Here is a 23,985-nt window from a genome sequence, read left to right as displayed (position 1 = left end):
ATAATATTAAGATGATTATATAAAAAATTTTAATAAATAAATAAATAAATATTAAATTAAAATAATATTAAAAAATAAGATGGCCAATGTATCTTCCTCTCATTTCCGGTTTGCCCCCACCAAAAGTTAGCCAAAGCTTCATTCATCTCCTTGCAAAGCTTCTTGAGAAATTTAAAACAAAACATGTAGTATAGTGGAACCGCACTAGCAACCGATTTTTTAAAGACTTCTTTACCTCCAGTAGAAAGAGACTGCTTCTTCCAATTTTTGAGCTTGCTAATGAGCCCTTCCTTCACATAGCTTAGAGCATTCATTCTAGTCTTCCCCCATAGGCTTGGGATCCCCAAATATGTGCCTGGATTCTTCGCAACAGAGACCCCGAAGATGTTCCCCAGATTTAGTTGAACATCCAATGGAGTATTAGCACTAAAAACCATGTTTGATTTACAAAAAAGTCATTTTATATAGACTACGTGACAATCTACGTATATGTCAATTTATCAATTAATTTTTAAAAACTATAAAATATTTATTTTTTAATAATTTTTATGCTTATTAAATAATTTTAGTAATTTTATTTTTTTGGTTTTTTAATTTTAAAAAATTAATTAATTGTTGACATCTACATGTATGTCATATCAACAAAATGAATATATGTTAATTTTTTCATTTATTTTGAGGTGATTTGAGATACAAAACAAATTTAAAAATTAAAAGAGAAAAAAATTAAATGAAGAGCTAAAATAACTTTTTTTTAAAAAATAAAGTTAGAAAGTTAAATAAATTATTATATCTTAATAAATTAAAAATATATTCATATTTATATATAACAAAATTTAAATAAAATATCTATTTTAAAATAATAATCACCATCATTTAAATGGTTTAAATTATTAAAAGAATGATCCGAATTGAACATAAACATCAACCCATCAGAAATTAACGAGAGCTGTGATGTATGTGACATCTAATCATAACATTTGTTTAAAAACAATTTCGTTCTCATGTAATTTTCAACATGTAAACATTAGTGTGATATAAGATTCAAAAATCTATTGAAAGACGTTTTGCGTTTATCAGTGGTTAAAATATGCCATATTGACATGCATATGACTGATTTTGTGATGGAATTCTAGTAATACAAAACGCTTTCGGGCCTGGTTTCTGGTTTAGGGGCATGGATTATGGATTAAAATGGGCTGAACTTAAGCCCTTCCTAAACTTATTTCTATTCTGATCCTTTCACTATTGGTGGCTTTCTAATGCTGCGTTTTGGTTCTTAAATTGTTGGACTATCCCGTCAATGAAAGAAATCAAAAGAACAACCTATCGACACTGCATGCAACCTTAAAAAAAGGGTTAAACCCCCAAGCCTATCATCTTCTCCGTGCAGCTTCATTTTCTGCAATCCTTCTTTATTTCTTCCTTAATTTTCTGGAACAACAAACTAAGGAAAAAAGAAGGGTGAAAGATGGTGTGGTTTCAATGCGAGGATTGCGGCGAGAACTTGAAGAAACCCAAGCTATCAAATCGCTTTAGAATTTGTTCTGCTTCCAAAGTCATAATTTTTTCCGGTTAATCTCGACTGGCCCATCTTCTTATTTGGTTGGTTCCATAGCTATCGTGCATTGATTGTGGCGTGATTTTTGAGCAGCAAACCGTTCAGGGTCGTGCGCAATGCATCACTGAGGCAGTAAGTCTCTTATTCGCTTGCTCTTGTTTATTAGTTTTTGATAAATGATCTTGGATACCCTTTTTTTTAATCATATTTAGGAGAAATATGGTCCTAAGTGTTGGGAAGAAACCGAACAACCGAAACAAAGCGAAAGCACAATCGATGTTCTTTCTCTCCCTATAACTCCTGTCAAAAATTATGGCAAGTACAATAGCACAAAATATGTTCTCTAGGAACCTTAATCAACCATAAATCAACTAATGCAACCATGACAAAAATAAATAGAGACACCAGTATTTTTACATGGAAAACCACTCTAAATCAAGGGTAAAAATCACGAGACTTTAGAGTCCGATCAAGAGCTCCACTATCATAAAATGTTCAACTACAAGATCACAATATCAAGCCTACAACAAGCATTCAACTCCAACAAGGCTAACAATATGTAATCTTTAGCAAAATAGAGAAAATGAGAGAACATCACTAAAAATGCAGATGCTGAAAAATGGGTATTTCCGACGCTACAAGACTCGGATGAAAAATCCGACCGTACAAAGTCAAGAACACCTTATCGCCTAGCTGCTGTCCAAAAATCAGCTCAATCGAACCACGGATGGACCTTCGATCGAAGAGTTGACACTGCTGTACCAAACATTAAAAACTGAAATTTCTCTTCCTCTTTTCTCTCTGTTTTAATTTGAGATTTTTTTTTTGGCTCTCACACTTTTTGCCCACACCACTCGTAAAAGCCAAAATGAATGGCTCTCTTTTTTTTTGACAAATCCAAGAAGACAAATACACTAAATATGTGGCAGAAAATATGGGTTTCCCACATAGTGGGACCCACACCTAACAAATCTCCCTCTCCAACTATGTGGGGAATGCCTCCATACCGGAGGTCAAACAACATGCTTCAAACTTTCCTCTTGGTAAGGCCTTCGTCAACATATCAGCACCATTATCATTAGAGTGTATCTTTTCAAGCTCTAATAGCTTAGCTTCAAGAACATCTCGTATCCAATGGTACCTCACATTAATATGCTTAGATCTAGCATGAAAAGTTGAGTTCTTACCAAGATGAATAGCACTTTGGCTATCACAGTACAGGACATACTTCTCTTGAGTAAAACCAAGCTCATGCACAAACTTCTTCATCCAAAGCATCTCCTTACACGCTTCGGTTGCTGCAATGAACTCTGATTCGGTGGTGGACAATGCAACACACTTTTGCAGTCTCGATTGCCATGCCACAACTCCCCCTGCATAAGTGATTAAGTAACTTAAAGTAGATCTCCTCGAGTCAATGTCTCCGACCATATCTGAATCTGTATACCCAACAAGAACAGGTTTCTCATTGCCGAAACAAAGTTTCATGTTGGAAGTGCCACGAAGATATCTCATAATCCACTTCACTGCATTCCAATGCTCTCTGCCTGGATTAGAAAGAAACCGACTAACTGTACCAACGGCATAAGCCAACTCTGGTCTCGTGCAAATCATTGCGTACATCAAACTACCCACTGCTGAAGAGTAAGGAATTTTCTACATCTCTTCCTTCTCCTTTTTCTGTGGAAGGACTATGCTTAACACTCAATCTAAAGTGTATAGCAAAGGGAGTATTCACCGCTTTAGCTTTGTCCATACTAAACCTTTGAAGTACTTTCTCAATGTACCTCTCTTGTGATAACCATAATTTCTTGGCCTTTCTATCACGTGTCAATCTTATGCCAATAATTTGCTTTGCTGGCCCCAAATCCTTCATTGCAAAGGATTTACTCAACTCTTGTTTCAACTTCTCAATTCTAGAAGCATTCTGACCAACAATAAGCATATCATCAACATAGAGCAAAAGAATAATAAAATCATCACCAGAGAATCTCTTAACAAACACACAATGATCAGAAGTAGTCTTCTTGTAGCCTTGCTCCCCCATAACAGACTCAAACTTCTTGTACCATTGCCTTGGAGCTTGCTTCAAACCATACAAGCTCTTCTTCAATCTGCACACATAGTCCTCTTTCCCTTTTGTAACAAAACCCTCTGGCTGCTCCATGTAAAGCTCTTCTTCCAAGTCACCATGAAAAAAAGCAGTTTTCACATCCATTTGTTCAACCTCTAAGTCATAACAAGCTGCCAAACTCAGTATAGTTCTGATAGAGGACATCTTCACAACCGGAGAAAATATTTCTTCAAAATCAGCCCCCTTTTTCTGAGTATAACCATTGACGACCAATCTAGCTTTGTATCTTGGAGATGAAGACTTCTCTTCTTGCTTCAACTTGTAAACCCACCGATTCTTCAAAGCTCTTTTGCCCTTTGGCAGTTTCACCAATTCAAAAGTATGGTTCTCATGCAAGGATTGAAGTTCGTCTTTCATCGCTTCAACCCACTGATCTTTGCATTCACTCTCCATAGCCTCTTCATAACATTCAGGTTCTCCCCCGTCAGTCAAAAGAACATATTCATCAGGAGAGTACCTGACAGAAGATCGTCGATCTCTGGAAGACCTTCAAAGTGGAACTGCTGTGGAGCTATAGGTGCTTGTTGTTGATCATTCACAACATCATCCATGGAAGTATCAAAGTCACCTATATTCTGATGGTCATCACTAACATCACCATGCACATTATCCTGGATAGGATCTGGTGAAGAGTCTAGGGGAACTGGATTCACATCGATCAAGTCACCACTACCTTGTGAATCCACTTTCTCCGTCTTATCAATGTCATCAATGGTCTGATCCTCAATGAAGACAACATCTCTACTTCTTACGAGTTTCTTCTGAACTGGATCATAGAGTCTATAACCAAACTCACCATCTAAACCATAACCAATAAAAATACATTGTCGAGCCTTGGCATCCAACTTGGATCTTTCATCCTTTGGAACATGAACAAATGCTTTACAACCGAACACACGTAGGTGATCATATGACACGTCTTTACTAAACCAAACTCTATCTGGCACATCACCTTTCAAAGGAACACTAGGAGACAGATTTATCACATGTGTCACTGTATTCAAAGCTTCAACCCAAAACGATCTTGGCAACTTTGCATCTGACAACAAACATCTGACTCTCTCAATCAATGTTCGGTTCATTCTTTCAGCTAACCCATTTAACTGTGGAGTCTTTGGTGGTGTTCTCTGATGTCTGATTCCCTGTCGCAGAAAATACTCATGAAACGACCTTGTGTACTCGCCACCATTATCAGTACGAATGCACTTCAACTTCTTCCTTGTTTCCCTTTCAACTGATGCTTGAAACTGTTTAAACACCTCAAAGACTTGATTTTTAGACTTCAAAGTGTAAACCCATAGCTTTTTTGAACAATCATCAATGAAAGTCACAAAGTAAAGTGCACCACCATGTGATCTTACTTTTATCGGACCACAAATATCTGAATGGACCAACTCTAGCAATTCTGATTTTCTATGAGGAGGATGGCTTCTAAATGAAACTCTTCTCTGTTTTCCTGCTAGACAATGAGCACAATTCTTTAGTGTAGCATTCTTTAAACCCGAAAGTTGATTCTTTTTCGCTAAACAGTTAAGCCCCTTCTCACTCATGTGACTAAGTCGTTTATGCCACAACTCAGTTGAGCTGTCATCTACTGTCACATTCACCATTTCTCGAGAAGTCAAAGCTTGCATCAAGTACAAATTTGAGCTCTTCTTTCCTCGAGCCACAACCAATGAGCCTTTAGTCAGCTTCCACTGCCCCTCACTGAAGGTGTTACAGAATCCCTCATCATTAAGCTTTCCTGCAGAAATCAAATTCAAACGGATATCCGGTGCATGTCTGACATCCTTGAGAGTTAACTTTGTTCCATTGTTACTCACCAAGCTAACATCTCCCATACCAATAACCGAAACTAAACCGTCATTACCCATCTTCAATACCCCAAAATCACCAAGAGTATAAGATGTGAAGAATTCCTTCCTCGACGTGACATGAAGTGATGCACCAGTATCAATCACCCAACTAGTCTCGTTGCATGCTAGGTTGACCAAATTCTCAACACAAATAACTAACAGATCTTCACAAGTAACAGTAGCAATACGCTCGGATTTTTCATCGTCATTCCGATCGTGTTTATCACCACCACCTTTGTTCTCTTTCTTCTACTTGAAGCAATATTTCTTGATATGACCTTTCTTACCACAATAATGACACTCAAGATTCTTGTATCTCGATCTTCACTTGCTTCGGCTTTTATCTCTACCCTTTCCATCTTTGTCTCTGTTTCTCCCCTTGTTTTCGATAACCAACACCTCGGACTGTGATGTAGAACCCTGAGATCTTCTTCTAACCTCTTCATTCAACACACCACTCTTAGCCAGATCCAAAGTAATAATACCCTGTAAGGCAGAATTAATGAGTGAGACCCGAAAGGTCTCCCAAGAGTCTGGTAAAGTAGCAAGCAACCAAAGCCCTAAAATCTCGTCATCAAATTTGATACCCATACCAAGCAACTGATTCATCACACTCTGAAATTCATTAACGTGGTCAGCTATAGACATTCCTTCTTTGTATTTCAACGCCATCATTTTCTTCAGCAAAAACAACTTGTTATTGCCCGACCTCGACGGATACAAGCTTTCAAGCTTCTCCCACAATGTTCGAGCATGTGTCTCCTGATCAATGTGGTTGTAAACATTTTCTTCAACAAATTGCCGAATAAAGCCACACACTTATTGATGCTCAAATTCCCATTCTTCATCACTTTTCGAATCGGGTTTTTGAGTAGTAAAGACCGGAAGATGCAAAGCCTTCACAAACAACAAATCCTTCATTTTATTCCGCCAAAGTTGATAATTTGTGCCATTCAACATAATCATCTTGCTCGTATTAATTTCCATAATTATCTGACACAATAACCAAACTCTGGTACCAGTTTGTTGGGGAGAAACCGAACAACCGAAACAAAGCGAAAGCACAATCGATGTTCTTTCTCTCCCTATAACTCCTGTAAAAAATTATGGCAAGCACAATAGCACAAAATATGTTCTCTAGGAACCTTAATCAACCATAAATCAACTAATGCAACCACGACAAAAATAAATAGAGACACCGGTATTTTTACGTGGAAAACCCTCTAAATCAAGGGTAAAAACCACGGGACTTTAAAGTCCGATCAAGAGCTCCAATATCATCAAATGTTCAACTACAAGATCACAATATCAAGCCTACAACAAGCATTCAACTCCAACAAGGCTAACAATATGTAATCTTTAGCAAAAGAGAGAAAAATGAGAGAACATCACGAAAAATACAGATACTAAAAAATGGGTATTTCCGACGCTACAAGACTCGGATGAAAAATCCGACTGTACAAAGTCAAGAACACCTTATCGCCTAGTTGCTGTCCAAAAATCAGCTCAATCGAACCACGGATGGACCTTCGATCGAAGAGTTGATCACTGCTGCACCAAACATTAAAAACTGAAATTTCTCTTCTCTCTTTTCTCTCTGTTTTAATTTGAAATTTTTTTTTCTTTGGCTCTCACACTTTTTGCCCACATCACCCGTAAAAGCCAAAATGAATGGCTCTCTTTTTTTTTTTGACAAATCCAAGAAGACAAAGACACTAAATATGTGGCAGAAAATATGGGTTTCCCACATAGTGGGACGCACACCTAACACTAAGTAGGAGAAATATGGTCCTAAAGGGCAAGTAAAAAACCAAATGGTTCAAATGCAAAACCCAACAAGCGAACAAAGGAAAAACCCAATATTAATAAGGTTATCTCAACGTCCTCCTTGGTTTTGTAGGTAATTCTCATTTTTATCCAGATTTTGTTAAGCCATTTTTTTTCAAGTGTTGCTTGTCTGAAAATACTTTTTGAAGAGTTTGAGTAATTTTCTATGGTCTGCCAGAGACATTTAACTTACTAAAAAAAAGTTTGATTCTTATTGAAAAGCTATAAGGAGCTAGGTAAGTTTGGATGGTGGTGAAGTACGGTGCTGATAATTTACTTTTTATTTCATGTTATAATATTATTATAGCATCTGAATTTGTCATCACCTTATTCTACACTAATAACATGTAAAAACACTGTCATCCAAAGTTACCCTTAGTCAAGTGATTGTGTATGGCTATTGTTCAATGGCGAAAAAAATAACCACCCTCAGTTGTGCTCAGGCCGAGGGTTTTTTACTAAACTAGGACAAAATAAATAAAAAAATGTCAAAATAATACAAAGAAAAAATTATGTACTAAAATGGTATTTTTAGGGTGGTGCTGCCTATGGCAGAGGTGTGACAACCCCATGTCAAATAAAAAATTATTGTTGCTGCCTGTTAAATTGTGGCACATGACTGAAATGTAATAATATAAAGTATTCAGGGACCTGTTATGTTATTGTTCCATTTAGAATGGCTGGTGAAAGAAAAGAGAAAGGTGACGCCTGAAAGTGTGGCGGCACCAAACTTTAAATATGGCTAATTGCCTTTTTAGCTCTCCTTATTTATTATTATTTTTTATTCCCCTTCAACTCACCATATTGTTTTTAAACAAGCCCTTAACCTATTTTTGTAGTTAAATAAGCCCTTAACTTATGGTTTTTACTCATAAAAGCCTTTCATTTTAATATTAAAGTAAATATATTTTACCCAAAGTAAAGCTATTTAAAAAAATGTAAACTAATTCACATTTTATGTTGATGTGAATAGTTTATTAAATAAAAAATAAAATTTTAAAATTTATTAAGAGTGTTTATATACACGATATTCTTAACTACTCTTTCGAAAATTTTGATTACTTTTTTAGATTTTATGTTGATGTTAAAGTGTATATAATTTTTATTGCAACAACAAAAAATTAAGATAAAAGCTTGAAATTCAAAATATATTTACTTTAATATTAAAATAAAGGCCTTTTATGAGTAAAAATTATAAGTTAATGGCTTATTTAACTACAAAAATAGGTTAAAGGCTTATTTAAAAACAATATATTGAGTTGAAGGGGAATAAAAAAAAATAATAAATAAGAAGGGCTAACAAAGAAATTAGCCATATTTAAAGTTTGGTGCCGCCACAGTGCACCCTTACCTTTTTTTTTCAGCAGTCATTCTAAATAGAACAATTCATAACAGATCCCTGAATACTTTATATTATTACATTTCAGTCCTGTGTCGCAATTTAACAGGAAGCAACAATAATTTTTGATTTGACATGGGGTGGTCACGCCTCTGCCATAGGCGGCACCACCCCAAATGTACCATTTTGGTACATAGTTTTTTCTTTGTATTATTTTGACATTATTTTTATTTTTTTTATCCTAGTTTAGAAAAAAACCCTCAGGCCGCAAACTTTAAATATCAGTTATTCAATTATTCTAGCTTTCTAGTTTTCCTTTGTTTTCATTTATGAACAATGGAAGCTTAATACACAAAAGTATTATTACCATTCTTTCTCTCTGATTCTTTTGGGTGTTGTCTTGTTTTCAGTGAGTATTTCAGTCCTTTAGCTGTAATGTATTTGGCCCAATACTACGGATTTTGGTGATTTTGTAAGTTTAATATATAAGATTTAGCTGGATAGTTTTTCTTTGGTGTCTCATTTATAAAAACTGACAATTAATCTAGTAAGGTAGTTTATGTTGATCTCTTGAGCTATGTCCCAACTCTCATGATATAAAAATTTCACATGATAAAATATTATCGATATATTATATTAATCGTTATATGTTGTGATTTGATAAGATTGTCTTTATTATCTATTTGCAGTCTTTGCAATACCAAGGCTATCAGCCAGCAAACATTGCTTCTTCATGCTGAAGGAAAGAAGCATAGGGCAAAGGCTCGGGCTTTTCATGCTAAACAACAACCTGAACAGATGGAAGCGTCTGCTCTAGATACCAAGGCTTTAACCGAAAATAAAGTGAATATTGAATCGCTGGAGAATAAACCTAAAGGAGAGGCCAAACCGCAGGATCTGCCCAAAGATGGCCATGTCCAAATAAACTCAGAAGCATCAAATGGAGATATATCATCGAATAAGAAGAGAAAGCTAGATGTGCCTGTGAGGGATATTACCGAGATACAGAGTGTGGATGATAGCTCAGGCAAAGCCTGCAATGTTGTGAGAGAAGATAAAGCAGCATTTATCACTGACAAAGAAGATAACAAAAGAAAGATAATGTGGAAGAAGTTAATTAAGGCAGCCTTGAAATCTGTATGTCTCCTAACTAGTAATCATTCTATTTCAACCTTTTTTTTATGTTATAGAAATTATTCAACTTCTGATCAGCCATTTCCTTTCCCTTGAACCAGGGGTCGGGAACTAAGTAGTCACGAAGTTGCATCCCGTTTATCAAATTAGTTAGAATGATCTTTCCCATTGTTGTCCTTGTACATGCATTTTTGCTATCTTTTATATGCATTTGGCTGAGGCCGGATGGAGTTTTGAAGATGCGGAAGCTGCAAAAACTGGTTCTTAAGGCCCTCCAAGAATCAGGTGTAGGTGATAAGTCCCAACTAAGTGAAATGTTGGAGCACAAGGTGAGGGTGGTTCTTTGTGTAATCTTATTTCTAGCAAGGTTTTCCTATCGACTGTTCATTTAAACTACTGTTGTCCATTATTTTCTCTCTGGTGTTGCAGATAATTTCATACTCCAGATATACAGTTGAAAACAAATACGTACATCTAGTGGCTAAAGACCGGCTTTAATGGAAGCTCTTTTGTGGTGGATATTTTGGAAGATGGCTATGTCACCATAAGTAATTGATTTTCCATGGCTGTTTTATAGTCTTTCATTTTTATTTTTATTTTTGAAAAAGCTCCTTTGGGAATCAAAGCCATGACCCATTAACCATTTAAAACGCTAATGGAGGGTTTTTTTTTATTAAAATGGGATAAAAAATAAAATAATATCAAAATAATTCAACCAAAAAATTATGTATCAAAATGGTACATCTCAAGGTGGTGCCGCCTATGGCAGTGGCGTGACCACCCTAGGTCCGACACCCTCTGCCACATTCTGCCATTTTTCTGTTAAAAAAAAGGTTAAAAACGAAAAAAAAAACAAAAAGTTGAAAAAAAGGGGTTACGTGGGTGCCAAAAGCGGCACCAGTTGTGCCTCTGACAAATGCGGCACCGGTTGTGCCTTTGATAGAGGCGACACTGCCCCATTATATTATTTTAAAATATTCTATTTTTATATTTTATTTTTTTAATCTCATTTTAGTAAAAAACCCTCAAATATATATATATCAACATCTGAATTCATTCTTAAACAAACGAGAATGGATTCAAATATATTATTTAAGTGTTTTTTAATATTAATTTAATAAATAATCTTGATTTTGGCACTTTGTTCGTATTTTTTTATTTTCGGATTTTAATTTTTAAAATATACTATTTTCATATTTTATTTTTTATATTATTTTAGTACATAATATTTCAAGTGTATTATTTAAGTTTTTTTATTAATTTAGTAAATAACCTTGATTTTGGCCCTTTTGTTTATATTTTTTTATTTTCGGATTTTATTTTTTAAAATATACTATTTTCGTATTTTATTTTTTTATATTATTTTAGTACATAATGTTTCAAATGTATTATTTAAGTGTTTTTTAATATTAATTTAATAAATAACCTTGATTTTGGCACTTTGTTCCTATTTTTTTATTTTTTTATTTTAATTTTTAAAATATAATATTTTTGTATTTTATTTTTATATTATTTTAGTACATAATGTTTCAAATGTATTATTTAAGTATTTTTTTATTAATTTAGTAAATAACCCTGATTTTGGCCCTTTAATTTGTATTTTTTAAATTTTCAGATTTTATTTTTTAAAATATATTATTTCTTATTTTATTAAAAAATAAAATACGAAAATAGTATATTTTAAAATAATATAATGGGGCAGTTCCGCCTCTGCCAGAGGCACAACTGGTGCCGCCTCTAGCACCCATATAACCCTTTTTTTTTCAATTTTTTATTTTTTTATTTTTAACTTTTTTTAACAGAAAATGACAAAATGTGACAGAAAATGACAGGGTGATCACGCCATTGCCATAAGCGGCACTAACCTAGGATGTACCATTTTGGTACATAATTTTTGGGTTGAATTGTTTTGGTATTATTTTATTTTTTTATCCCATTTTAGTAAAAGACCCGCCTATGGACGACCATAAATATATAGAGAGAGTTTTGCACTTTTGCTAAATATTAAGTTCATATACCATCATTTTAAATGATTAATATTTCAATAAATATACTGTTGAATTTAATAATATAAATTTATGCACTTAAACTTTTGACTCGAATCGGAACTTTTTCCATATTAATTGAAAATATATTATTTTAATGCATGGGAAGGAACTTTATCAGAGGCCGAAGCCTAGAACCAAAGGCAAAAATGAAAAAGTCTAGGCCCAGAGATGTGTCTATTTCATGCCCACCCGATTCCAAACATGAATATACAAAATGCAGTGTGCGCCGCTAATTTACACAGACCATAGTTCTAGTCTTGTAAGAAACCGAAATGTCTGTGGAGCGCCACGTTCACGACAAGTTTAACAACCGAACAAAAATAAACAGTTAGAGTTAGAAGAACATGCTCTGCTTTTAGGACACGTTAGACTTTATTCGGACACCCTTGGTTTTTTTGTTTTTTTTTTCTTTTCCCGTCTTTCTTTCTGCCGTTTGAGTTTACTAGGAAAATTTAAGATGGGAGATCTTCACATGGGAGTAGAAGCAGAAGCAATCAACGATAGTAGCAGCGATAATCATAGTAAAAGGGTGGATATTTACCCACTAAGTTGTTACTATTTTGGATCCAAAGAAGCCATTGTTTTCAAGGATGAAACTCTGTCCGATCGTATCAATAGGATGAAATCCAAGTACTTCACCTGATCTCTCTCTTCAATTCAATTGGGTTCTTTTTCTGCGCCAAAATATTTATGGGTTTAACAATTTTAACCTTCTTCCCTCCCCCCCCCCCCAGTTATGCTGCTTATGGATTGAGGACTTCCGTGGAAGCAGTTATTCTGGTTAGGTTGCTCTGTTTTTCTGGTTGTTATGATTGTGAAGTTTTGAAACACTAAGGACAGTGTTCCAAATTGTTTAATTTTTGAAGGAATTGTAGAGTTTAGGCTAGAAGTTATTTTGTGCCCTGTGCTTAGTAATATGAATGACCGATGATTGACTAGGTTAGGAGATCTTACTGAAAACTTTGGTCGAAACCTAGGGAACTTAGTTAGTTCAGGGCTGAAACATATGAACTATTTTGTATTTTTTCTTAAATAAAGAATTTTGAAAGTCACTTCCAGACTTGCAGTGCATGGCATACTGTTAGTCGATTAGAGGCGCCTCCTGGAAGTCGAGAACATCGATATTTAGGACTTAGATACGACTGTTAATAAACGGTAGACTGTTTACATATCCGACCGTTATAGATATTTCATGCAAGACTGAGGGAATGTATTAGTTTAGTTATGTTCTTTGCAAATGCTTTAAGCAATGTCATCTAATCAGGTTGAGTTGTTCAAGCACCCTCATCTTTTACTGCTGCAAGTTAGGAATTCCTTCTTTAAGCTTCCTGGTGGTCGTCTGAGGCCTGGTGAATCAGGTAAGTTGCTAGTTCTGTGAAATTATCTTTTGCAGACTTGAGTTTTGTTAGGTTAACCATTCTTGTGCTTTCCAGATATTGATGGACTGAACCGTAAGCTTTCCAGGAAGCTTTCTGCTAGTGAAGATGGCAATGAAACTGAATGGCAGGTAAAGCAGGTTTTTTTTCTCCCCATTTCTATTTGCAAGTATTATTGTGAAATGGTGTGAAAATTCTCACTTTCTTAAATATTCAGGTGGGTGAATGTCTTGGCATGTGGTGGCGGCATGATTTCGAAACCTTAATGTATCCATACTTGCCATCCAAAGCGAAAAAGCCTAAGGTTTGTCGGTCGGGACATTTATATTGATTCTGCAGCTATGCCATACCTTTCTCCGTTCTCATGTTATTCTAAATTCCATAGGAGTGCACCAAACTCTTCCTTGTGAGGTTACCGGAGAGTCAAAAATTTATCTTACCCAAAAATCTCAAATTGCTTGCAGTTCCATTGCGCCAGGTTCATGAAAATCACAAGGTACAACTTAACATTATAAATTGGTGCTTGAGCATTCAATCAAGACTAAATTGAACATTGTGCTTTGTATAACACTTGATATTACTTTGACAAGTCCTTTCTGGATATATTAATAAATAACCTCCTTCATGGGGTAGCTTCATTGTACTGTCCTATTTATGCTTCGAACTTGTTGCTCCCTATAGATGTTGTAATTATGCATTTCATGTTTTGTTTTTGTAGACATATGGACCGATAATATCGGGAGTGCCGCAGTTGCTATCCAAGTTCACCATCAACATTGTTGACATTTAGAACATGCTTGTTTACCACAATCGTTGCGTTCCAGGTTAAGTAATAGGAACGGTGAGAATATGTGTGCTGCAGCTGTAATGGGTTTTCAATCTTGGGTTTGTAATTTTTCATGGAATTCCCAGTACATTTGTATATAGATATGCTATATACCATAGTTTTCTTACAAGATGTGATACACTAACATTGAGCTCGACAATATCAAATTTATCTTCTTGTTTGTTGGTTTTGACTTTCATTTCCAGGATGTTTCAATGTTTAGATTGTAGAGTTAATATATATGGATATAGTTTGATTCTATTTTGAAAGATTGTGTTTCACCCACGTCGGCAGGCAGGCAAGTACAAAAAAAGCTACCCTTTGTCCACTATGATAGTTATTAGTCAAAGGTTATGTCATTCTGACCAATAAAAAAGAAGCCAAACTTTATGATCATAAATTGCAGACAGCCTTAAGGGTTCCACAGACTGCAGAAAACCAAGTGGGTGCCATAGTCATTACTGATCAATAACTATTATGTGATGTGCTTGCAGGTTTCAAGTGGATTCATTGTACAATCGAAACAAACATTGTAGTAATTTGGAACCAACTTGTAATTTCTTACGTCACCTTTATTTTAGCCTCCTTACGTAATTTCGATGTGCCATTCTTTTCCTTTCTGCAAATTACTAATTAATAGAAAACATGATATTATACACAAAATACAATAAAATAAATAAATATCAAAATACAATACCAATAAAATTCAAATCATAATATATAGACAGTACTTATTTGAAGAAGAAACAAAAGGAATACATGGGTAAACCAGAAACCAAATGTACAGGTGAATAATATCCAATTCGATTTGAAAAGTTTGATAAATGATTTAAATTTTGAATTAAATAGTTCGATTTTATTCAGATAAAGTCAAATAAAAAATTAAAATTTTTGGGTTAACTTGAATATAAATTATACAATTTAAATTATTCGAAACGAACAAGAAAATATAAAATTACATCGTCTTGATAAATGTTTACTCATCAAGCTTACTTATGTAGTTAAATAATCTTGTAATTCATCTATTAATTAAATAATCAGTTCTTGTAAACACAACATTGAGTATAAATAATAGAATTTATTAACTTTACTTGAAACTTTTTGACTCAATTCAAAAAAATTTTAAATTAAATTCAATTACTAAAATAAAATTTATCAACTTAACTAATTCGAAATTTTTTAACTTAATTCGACTCCATCAAATGTTTACTGTAGCATATGGTGGTGCCGCTTACTAAAGTTTGTCACGTAATAGAGAAAATGTCCTATCGAAACGATTACGCCATAAAGATGGCTGCTTTTGCAATTGTTGATGAACACAATATTAATCGCATCAAAAATTTGTTTCCAGAGTCAATAACCGGCCAGCTAAAAAGGTGGTAGAACAACTTGTCAGTACTTAAAATTTTAATTCAGCTGGTTGTGAATTTGAAAATTCAACTATAATACAAAAGGCGTCTCATAGACTGCTATCGTTTTTATTCGTGGAAAATTTGTGTCCAAAACAGTGTTAATTTTGATTGGAAATTGGGTACTGACTTTTTCCAATATTGAATTTCGTTTCTAGAATCTGGGTCGTTCATACACGTTATTATCATCTTGTGTGTAATTTCATTAATCTAAATTTCTCCAAAAATGACACTAATCCCTTGGGTCTTTTTTATGATCTTATATGGTAACTTTCCCCGTTTTCATATATATATATATTTATATTTAAATATGAATATGTTCTCATCCACCTAGCCAATGTGAAAATTATTTTTTCTATAAATAATAAATTTTCTTTTAAAAACTGTTTGCCAATGGTAGTGCATTTACATTTGGAAGCTTTGAAAATCTATATTCAAATCTCATTGTTTCTAATTTTAATCCATTTCTTAATTCCTTGTTCAGTACTTATAAAATATAATTTTGTTTTTTGCGTGTGGCATTTAAATTAAAAAAATGTAATATTATTTTGGCTTTTCCATTAATATTTCAATGTTACCATGACTAGTTTATAATATTAATTTGATATATATTTTTTTGGGACGAAATTTATATATATATTTAATGAAATTCTTAAAAAAATTATCTATTTTTTAAAGAATTAAAAAAAATAAATTACGACTCTATAATTATTAAAAGAAAAGTCAACGTGAAGTCAGGTCATCTTCCTCGGAGACTGGTCTGCTTCTCTCTTTTCCTCTTCCCTATATATGTATATAAATAGCAACCATTGAAGGAAACACTCTCAACTACCTTTTTTTTTTCTCTCCCACTTTTGGAAAAAAAGAAGAAGCAAAACCTCAGATGAAGAAGGGAAAGGGAATTGTAAACCCTAATTTGAAGCTCTCTCTTCCTCCTCCTGCCGAGCTCTCCTTCGCCAAATTTCTGTAAGCATGATTAGTTATTTATGTCCACTTTCAAATTCTTCTACTTTCTTATAAGGATTTTAAAAGTTTGATTTTGGCGTTAAAATTAATTTTCATGGCAGAACCGAGAGCGGTACATTCAAAGACGGCGATCTCCTCGTTAACAAGGATGGAGTTCGAATTGTATCTGAATCCGAATCTGAAGCTGTATGATTTTTTTTCTTTTTTCAATGAACTTGCTTTTTTTCTTAAGTTTAACGCTTTTCATTGCTGAGATTCTCTTGACTCAATAGATGTTTGCCGTCTAGCGAGTTTAGAAGATCTTAGTTAGAGTTTTCATTTATTGAAGATTTTAATCTGTTTCTTTTCTTTTTTTGTTGCTTTTAGCCTCCGCCTATTAAGCCATCAGAAACTGACGCGGACGACCAGTTGAATTTAGATGATATAGATGCGATTAAAGTTATCGGCAAGGGTAATGGTGGAATTGTGCAATTGGTCCAACACAAATGGACTGGCCAATTTTTTGCATTGAAGGTAAATATCCAAGAGCCAAGTTTAAGTGTTTTAACACTTTCTGAATTCTCACTCGTGTTTTTTGTTTTAAAATTTCCGTCTGTTTTATTTTTACCAAGAATTATTGCCATTTCAAATTTCAATGACATTTGCATGATGTGCACATATCACCTGTAGGGAGACGAAATTACATAGTGTGAATGTGGTTATCTAATTAAAATGTCTGAATTATGTTGACGGATTTATCCATTTACATCATACGTATATTCAAATGAGGGCCTGATTCCTGGAAACTTATTGATAGGTTTAATCATGATGAATGATAACAAAAAATCTCTCCTAAATCATGCTTGACAGATGTATTATGATCTATTACTGTTAAAAAGATGCTTCTCTTGTTGGTTACACTATGAATTGGTAAATGAATGTTCAGCCTTTCTTGATTTTATAGAAGCCATTCTTCTAAAACAGATCATGTTATTTTTTGAGAATTGGAGCTAGCCAAATAACCATTCAAAAAAAGTTGTGTTTCTTATGAGTTTTGCATTTCCTTGTTGCTCTCATGGTAAATCCTGACACGGTTTCTTTTGCTAGATTATTCAAATGAATATTGAAGAGTCAGCTCGCAAGCAGATTGCAAAGGAATTGAAAATAAATCAATCATCTCAGTGTCCATATGTTGTTGTTTGTTATCAGTCTTTTTATAAAAATGGAGCCATTTCAATTATCTTGGAGTATATGGATGGTGGATCCCTAGCAGATTTTCTGAGAAAGGTTAAATCCATTCCCGAGCCCTATCTTGCTGCAATATGTAACCAGGTTGGTACATTTGAACTTCGAAGAAATCAAGAGTATGTACCAGATGTTCTGGTATTCATTTTATATTCTATGTACCAGATGTTCTGGTATTCATTTTATATTCTTCTTGTTATTGCAGGTGCTAAAGGGTTTGATGTATCTTCATCATGAAAAGCATATTATCCACAGAGACTTAAAGCCATCTAATTTGTTAATAAATCATAGGGGAGAAGTCAAAATTACTGACTTCGGTGTGAGTGCAATAATGACAAGCACCTCAGGACAAGCAAACACATTTGTTGGCACATACAACTATATGTCTGTAAGTAATTAATTGACTGTACCAAAAGATGAAAAGAAACTTTGTTTTGGTGGCTAAGGTTATTTTATTATTATTTTGTTTGAAAGTTATTAGTTTTGTTGATGTTGATTACCTTCTTTTGTAGCCTGAGAGAATTATTGGTGACAAGTATGGAAGTAAAAGTGACATTTGGAGCCTGGGGCTAGTTTTGCTTGAGTGTGCAACAGGTCAATTCCCGTATTCCCCACCTGATCAGGCAGAAGGATGGACTAACTTTTATGAGCTCATGGAACAAATTGTTGAACAACCACCACCTTCTGCACCTTCAGATCGATTTTCTTCTGAATTTTGCTCTTTTATATCTGCATGGTAATTTTTTTTAATCAGTTACGTATAATCCCTAAAAGGTGTTCTAGAATATTTTTGCATTATAATGAGTTATTGAGTTCTATATTGTTAATTAAATATTTTCGTCAAATTGATCTTCTGTCAGGAGAGATCATTTATTAGTTCCTTTTGGTACTGGAGGGATAGCCTCTGCAGTTGGAATTTTCCTTTGATTTTATAGAATTGTTTTATCATTTGAGTTTTAATTAAGCCTGGCTTGGGTTCTTTTATCCATGACAGTGTAAAGAAAGACCCGAATGAAAGAAAGTCAGCTCATGAGCTGCTGGGACTGCCTTTCTTGAACATGTATTGTGATGTGGACCTCGAATCTTACTTCAAGAGTGCAGGATCACCACTTGCAACGCTAGAACTTGTGTGGTATGTATATGTTATGCTTGAGTTTGGTTACATGTTTTTGTCATATAACTGTCCAAAAGCTTGTTTTCACTATGATGAGATAAACAAAAAAGCTTGTTTTTGTTATATGTTTTTCCGGTCTTTTCTTTACATCTGAAACACAACAATAAAGCTAAGCAAAAGTGTCACATTTTTTGGCAGAATTCAGACGAAACAAGTTTCAATCAGACTCTAATGTCAGCAGAAACCAAAGTTCTAAGAGCATGGAAGATTTGTAGTTTTTGTTGTAAGTAATGTGCAGGACTTATTTGAGCGGCTGTAGTGATGACAAGGCCAAAGTTAAGCCTTAATGATTATCAAAAAATTTTCTTGCCAGAGGCTCGGAGTGTGAGGTACACCTTTATTGCTGTGTTGTTAATGTTTTTCATAATTCGAAAGGTAATGATGTCTTATATCAAGAACAAATTTATGAACTTCCTGAATTAGAATCTTTACCTGTCTATTCATGTTCTGGGTGCATTAATTCTGATCGGATCATCGCATCAAGTGTTACAGGCTTAGAACTTTAGCCTAGTAAACTGCATGATCCTCCAGCGCATGCATATGCATGCACTTAAGCTTGTATTGTAACAAGGCATGCATTGACATTCAAGTTCTGAAAAATTTAAGGTTCCTTTCAGCATCTGATAATGTTATGTTCCGTTTGACAACCTTTCCAATCAATACCATATAAGACTGTTATATCTTGTATGCTTTGTCTTCTTATAGAGAAAAATCCTCTCCAAAGAGCTACTACTACTTAACTGCAAAATATAATAGTCTTCTACAATTCTGTTTTTAACCCCCCCCCCCTTTTTCTCTTCCATTATGATTCCAATTTCGAGGATGAAGTCTGCTTTTAGAGTGTTAGCTTTTTATGATCAAATGAAATTGAATCGGATTGAAGCTCAAGCAGAGTGAATTAGTGTCTCAAGTCTAGAACAGAATTTGACAAGTCTAATTACAAGAGTTCGAGGAGGAGTTTTCTTATTGAATATTCTTAAGAGCCTTTAGGTCTACCACGCTGACACTTGTATTTGTCTTCTCTTCCTTTAGCAAAAGCAAGCCTTGAAACGTACTCTCCTGCAGCTTAAGCAGCAGGGTCTGAGTTCCTTACCCTCTTTTGAGTACACTTTATCACACCAACCGAGGATTCGCTTTTGTGCAAATTCACAGGCTTCCTCGTCGGTAATTTCATCCCATAAGCCATTATTGGCTAAATATAAAGACTCATCATTGCTTGAGGAACAAAATCTCTTTAGGATTTGGGATAATCCGATGTCAGTGTCACCTGTGGATCATGAAAGATGATAATCATATTTAATACCACCAATAATCAAATGATTTAGTATCACTAGTTAATATGATTAACAACAGCGGCTAATATGTACGTATTTCAATATAGAAATTTGGAAATTGACGTTAAATCGAGAATATCAATTATCCCAAAAGTTATTAAGTCCTTCAAATATGTCCACCACGTGAAAAGCTTGTCGGAGATGATCAATTATAATGTTTAAGTTCCAGCAAGGCAAGGTTTGGAAATACCTACCAATAGAAGACGTTGCAAGATTTAAAAAAAAAAAAATCCAAAACGAAAACCATTCCAATTGCCTTATGTGGCTTCTATCCTTGCATTCTCAGTGTCTTTATCGGGCTGAAAAAAGAGGCAACCTGAATATCTGTGTTAGAAATAAGTAGTCCAGTGGCAAAGAAACCAAAAATGAAACTCAAAATAGAAAGCATGCCTTACTAGTGGCCTACAGACAGGCATGAGAATCGCTCTTGAATCACCACATCTGGAAACGATTGTGTTAAATAACAATTGCAACTACAGCAGTAGAACCGATATTTTATGGGCCAACAGGTTGTATAATTCTCAAATGAGCATCAACTTGATGACACAAATGGTGAAAGCTTTCTTCTATTCTTCCTGCCAGTAGTACCCAATATTTCCATCATGAATGCATGCTTTTGCAGCCTCTTTAGCCAATGCTTTGCATCATGGCAATAATCAGTCTCTGTAGCCGATGCTTAGCCTATGCAAAGAAATATTATTTATTACATAAACCAACTTGGAAAACAGAAAAAAAGTTACCAGGTGAGCAATGATTCAGGATCAGACTCGTTCAGCTTACTGTCATCATTACCAGCAATATCAACTTCTTGAGCAACACTTGTATTTCTTTGCCCTACCAGAGTAGGTGATGAATTTCTCTCAGCTTTTACCTTTCAAGCTGAGACTCCCTCAACAGATATGCTGTCTGATATCACGAGAAACAGATTGAGAAAATGGATTTTCATGATGGCCACCAAATATTATGGATCCATCTTCCTCACTAGATATTTTCTACAAATGGTACTATCCTCAATTTTCATTTGATTTGGCAAAATGGTTTTATCATGCACCCTCGCTATTAGGGTTTTAAATAGCGGTCCGATACCGCTATAGCTGCCGTTATATAGCGGTAGCGGCACCGTCCGAAACCGCTACCGCGATTAACTGCTATTATGTTTTACAATAAGTTGTGTGAATTTTTTTAAAAATTCACGACCGCGATACCCGCAGTAACCACAATAGCATTCGTTATGTCCGCAACCGCGATAAACGCAACGCGACCGAAAACGCGACCGCGACCGCAATTTAAATCCCTGCTCGCTATCTCCATGTGAAGATGATGGTGCTGTACAATTATATGGGCAAGAACCATGGAAACCTTGGTGTTCACCAGGATGAACTTGTAAGCTTGATTTGGCTTTTTTCCATGAGACAACAACAGACTTGCCTTCTTTAGAGGTGACATTCAGCACGTTTGGAATTTGAATCTCAACACTTCTAGCACCTTTCCCTATCACAGATTGTGGCATTTGATCGCGTGATTCGTAACAAGTAATAAATATTTATAATGAAGATCAAACCTAGACTAACTATTATCACGACGAAAAGGCAAGCGCACCTATCGAACAATAGTATAGTAACGGCAAGACCGGGATATCATACCTAAGGAAACCAAAAGTACTAGTAATAACTATCTTTTTATTATCTAACCTAGAAATAAAAGGGTTTGTTTATTAAATTAATTATTTAAACTAATTAACTAATTTAATTAAAGCAAAGAGAAAATTTGGAAAAAGACTTGAAGAGAAGCAATTGAGAAAGACGACACCCAAAGGAGGAATCCTCTTAGATTTCACTTGTTATCTGACTCTGAACCGGACGATTTATTCACTTGACTTGATCCGTGAGACTCCCTAACCTATGTTATTTTCCCTTTCGAGACTAATAACGTCTAACCCTCAGTTGAATTAATCGAAATCTCTTTCTTAATTAAAACCCCTAGGGAATCAGTAAATCACTCTATGGACTCCCATATTAGGTTTCACCCTAATCCGGTAAAATCTCGTAACCCTATTTCTAGGCGTTCGATTAACTCCGCTTAATTATGCCAAATCTACTCTTAGGCAGAGTCTATTCCTCCTCTGCATAAGCACATCAAATCATGAATTAATACCCGAAATATTAACTCAAGCATTAAGAACACATAATTAAAAACAAACAAGATCCATCATAGGTTTTATCCCCCTCAGGCATCTAAGGGGTTTAGTTCATAATAAAATAAGAGTACATCTCAAAAGTATGAAAATAACAAAACATAAAGAAAACTCTAAAACCCCTGAAGGAATTCTGAGAGAGATCTTTAGTCTTGGAGTAGCTCCGGCTTTTGAGATGGATCGTCTGACTTCCTTTAAGTAATTCCCGACGTGTGGTTCTGTATTCTAGAAAAGTTCTAGAAAGAGCGGCCTCCTTCTAGGTCACACTTAGGGTGTTTATATAGGCTTTGGCTTGGCTTTCTTCCTCCATAAATACCCTTTTTCCGTGTAAAATACAACTCTTTGAAAAAGGGACACGCCCGTGTGCCACTGTCGTGTGATGTGTTTACCAGGCCGTGTTTGATCCGTTAAATTGCAAACGGCCGTGTGAATCGTGAAAACCTTGGTCGACACCCCCGAAGGCCACGGGCGTGTGAGATGCCCGTGTGGCAAGGATTAGGCCATGTCATCTTCTCGATTTGGTCCGTTTTGTCCCTTTTTAGCTCGTTTTTGGCTTCTTTCGACTCTTGGTGCTTTCATGAGTACAAAACATGAAATAACCGAATTAAGAGCACCAAAATCCATAAATCTAGTAATAAACATCCATAAATATGCTAAGTATTTGGGGTATAGATATGTATAATTTGGTGTTTATCAAATACCCCTACACTTAAGCATTTGCTTGCCCTCAAGCAAAATTCTTATTTACTGCTAGAATTCATTCCTCTCAATCACATAATCATTACTGATAATGTTACAAGTTATTCCACAGAAAATCATACAGTGAGAATTCAACTATTAAAAGCCTCAAACAATCTAAATCGAATATTTTGATAATAAAATCATAGGTAATCTCCTTCTTCTAAGTAATTAACTTTAGTCCTAAATATACAAGAGATAACATCCTCACTAAAGATTCACTCAAATCACTCAAAGTGTTTAAGGTTCAAGATTAAGCACTCGATTATCTAACATGAAAAGTTATTACCATAGGCTTGCATGAAAATCAAATCTCCACCACTTGTAAATGATATGATACACTAATCAAAAGGTCTTTGCATGGTTGTAACAGGGTTTAGTTACAGGTATGGATACAACCTGAAGAGACAAAGGTTAAAATCGAGATAATTTTAATATATTACCCCACTATCAAAAACTTAATTACTGAACCACAAACAAATATCTAGAACTATTTTACATGAGTTCATGACAACTTTAGCTTGCTGAGAAATATAATACTGAGTTTTTTTTTAATTAAGAACAAATCAAGCCGACACAATATAGAAATCATACTTTATGATTCAGTAAAAAAATGGTGAACATAGCGATGTAACAATATTAAATTCAATCTCGATAAAAAGGGTCAAATTAAATAGGAGGATTTCAACAATAATGGGTTAATGGGTTAATGATGAGGGTTAATCAATGAAGAAGGGTTGTAGGCTCAAGGGGTTTCACTAAGGGTTTAATTATGTGGGAAGGCTTTTTATGGAGTAAATGGGTTAAATCCTAAGTGTCTTTATCATCTCAGTATATCAAATCAT

At 34.7% G+C, this 23,985-nt stretch overlaps 3 protein-coding genes across 3 annotated transcripts; all 3 read left to right on the top strand.

Moving 5' to 3' along the window:
* Positions 1 to 1,471: 1,471 nt before the first annotated feature.
* Positions 1,472 to 10,349, top strand: LOC107937715 (UBP1-associated proteins 1C). The gene is made up of 6 exons (XM_016870670.1): positions 1,472 to 1,558; positions 1,619 to 1,693; positions 7,330 to 7,451; positions 9,407 to 9,854; positions 10,091 to 10,180; positions 10,281 to 10,349. The coding sequence occupies exons 1-6, from the start codon at positions 1,472 to 1,474 to the stop codon at positions 10,347 to 10,349; spliced, it is 891 nt and encodes a 296-aa protein (XP_016726159.1).
* A 1,762-nt stretch (positions 10,350 to 12,111) lies between these two features.
* On the top strand, positions 12,112 to 14,300 carry LOC107937716 (pre-mRNA cleavage factor Im 25 kDa subunit 1). Its single transcript, XM_041112873.1, has 7 exons — positions 12,112 to 12,529; positions 12,634 to 12,679; positions 13,164 to 13,257; positions 13,333 to 13,406; positions 13,493 to 13,579; positions 13,661 to 13,771; positions 13,994 to 14,300. Exons 1-7 carry the CDS (start codon positions 12,357 to 12,359, stop codon positions 14,063 to 14,065), a joined length of 657 nt encoding a protein of 218 aa, XP_040968807.1. The 5' UTR covers positions 12,112 to 12,356; the 3' UTR covers positions 14,066 to 14,300.
* A 2,073-nt stretch (positions 14,301 to 16,373) lies between these two features.
* On the top strand, positions 16,374 to 19,140 carry LOC107937701 (mitogen-activated protein kinase kinase 2-like). Its single transcript, NM_001327410.1, is given in 8 exon segments — positions 16,374 to 16,476; positions 16,578 to 16,662; positions 16,843 to 16,989; positions 17,563 to 17,787; positions 17,906 to 18,088; positions 18,213 to 18,436; positions 18,695 to 18,832; positions 19,013 to 19,140. Coding segments are annotated over 8 exon segments (1,086 nt in total). The 5' UTR covers positions 16,374 to 16,393; the 3' UTR covers positions 19,014 to 19,140.
* The last annotated feature ends 4,845 nt before the right edge of the window (positions 19,141 to 23,985 follow it).

This window comes from Gossypium hirsutum, chromosome A05, assembly GCF_007990345.1.
Source record: "Gossypium hirsutum isolate 1008001.06 chromosome A05, Gossypium_hirsutum_v2.1, whole genome shotgun sequence".
NCBI classification, from domain to species: Eukaryota; Viridiplantae; Streptophyta; class Magnoliopsida; order Malvales; family Malvaceae; genus Gossypium; species Gossypium hirsutum.
Note: the sequence above shows the minus strand (reverse complement) of the source record. Positions and strands in the feature narration are given on the sequence as shown.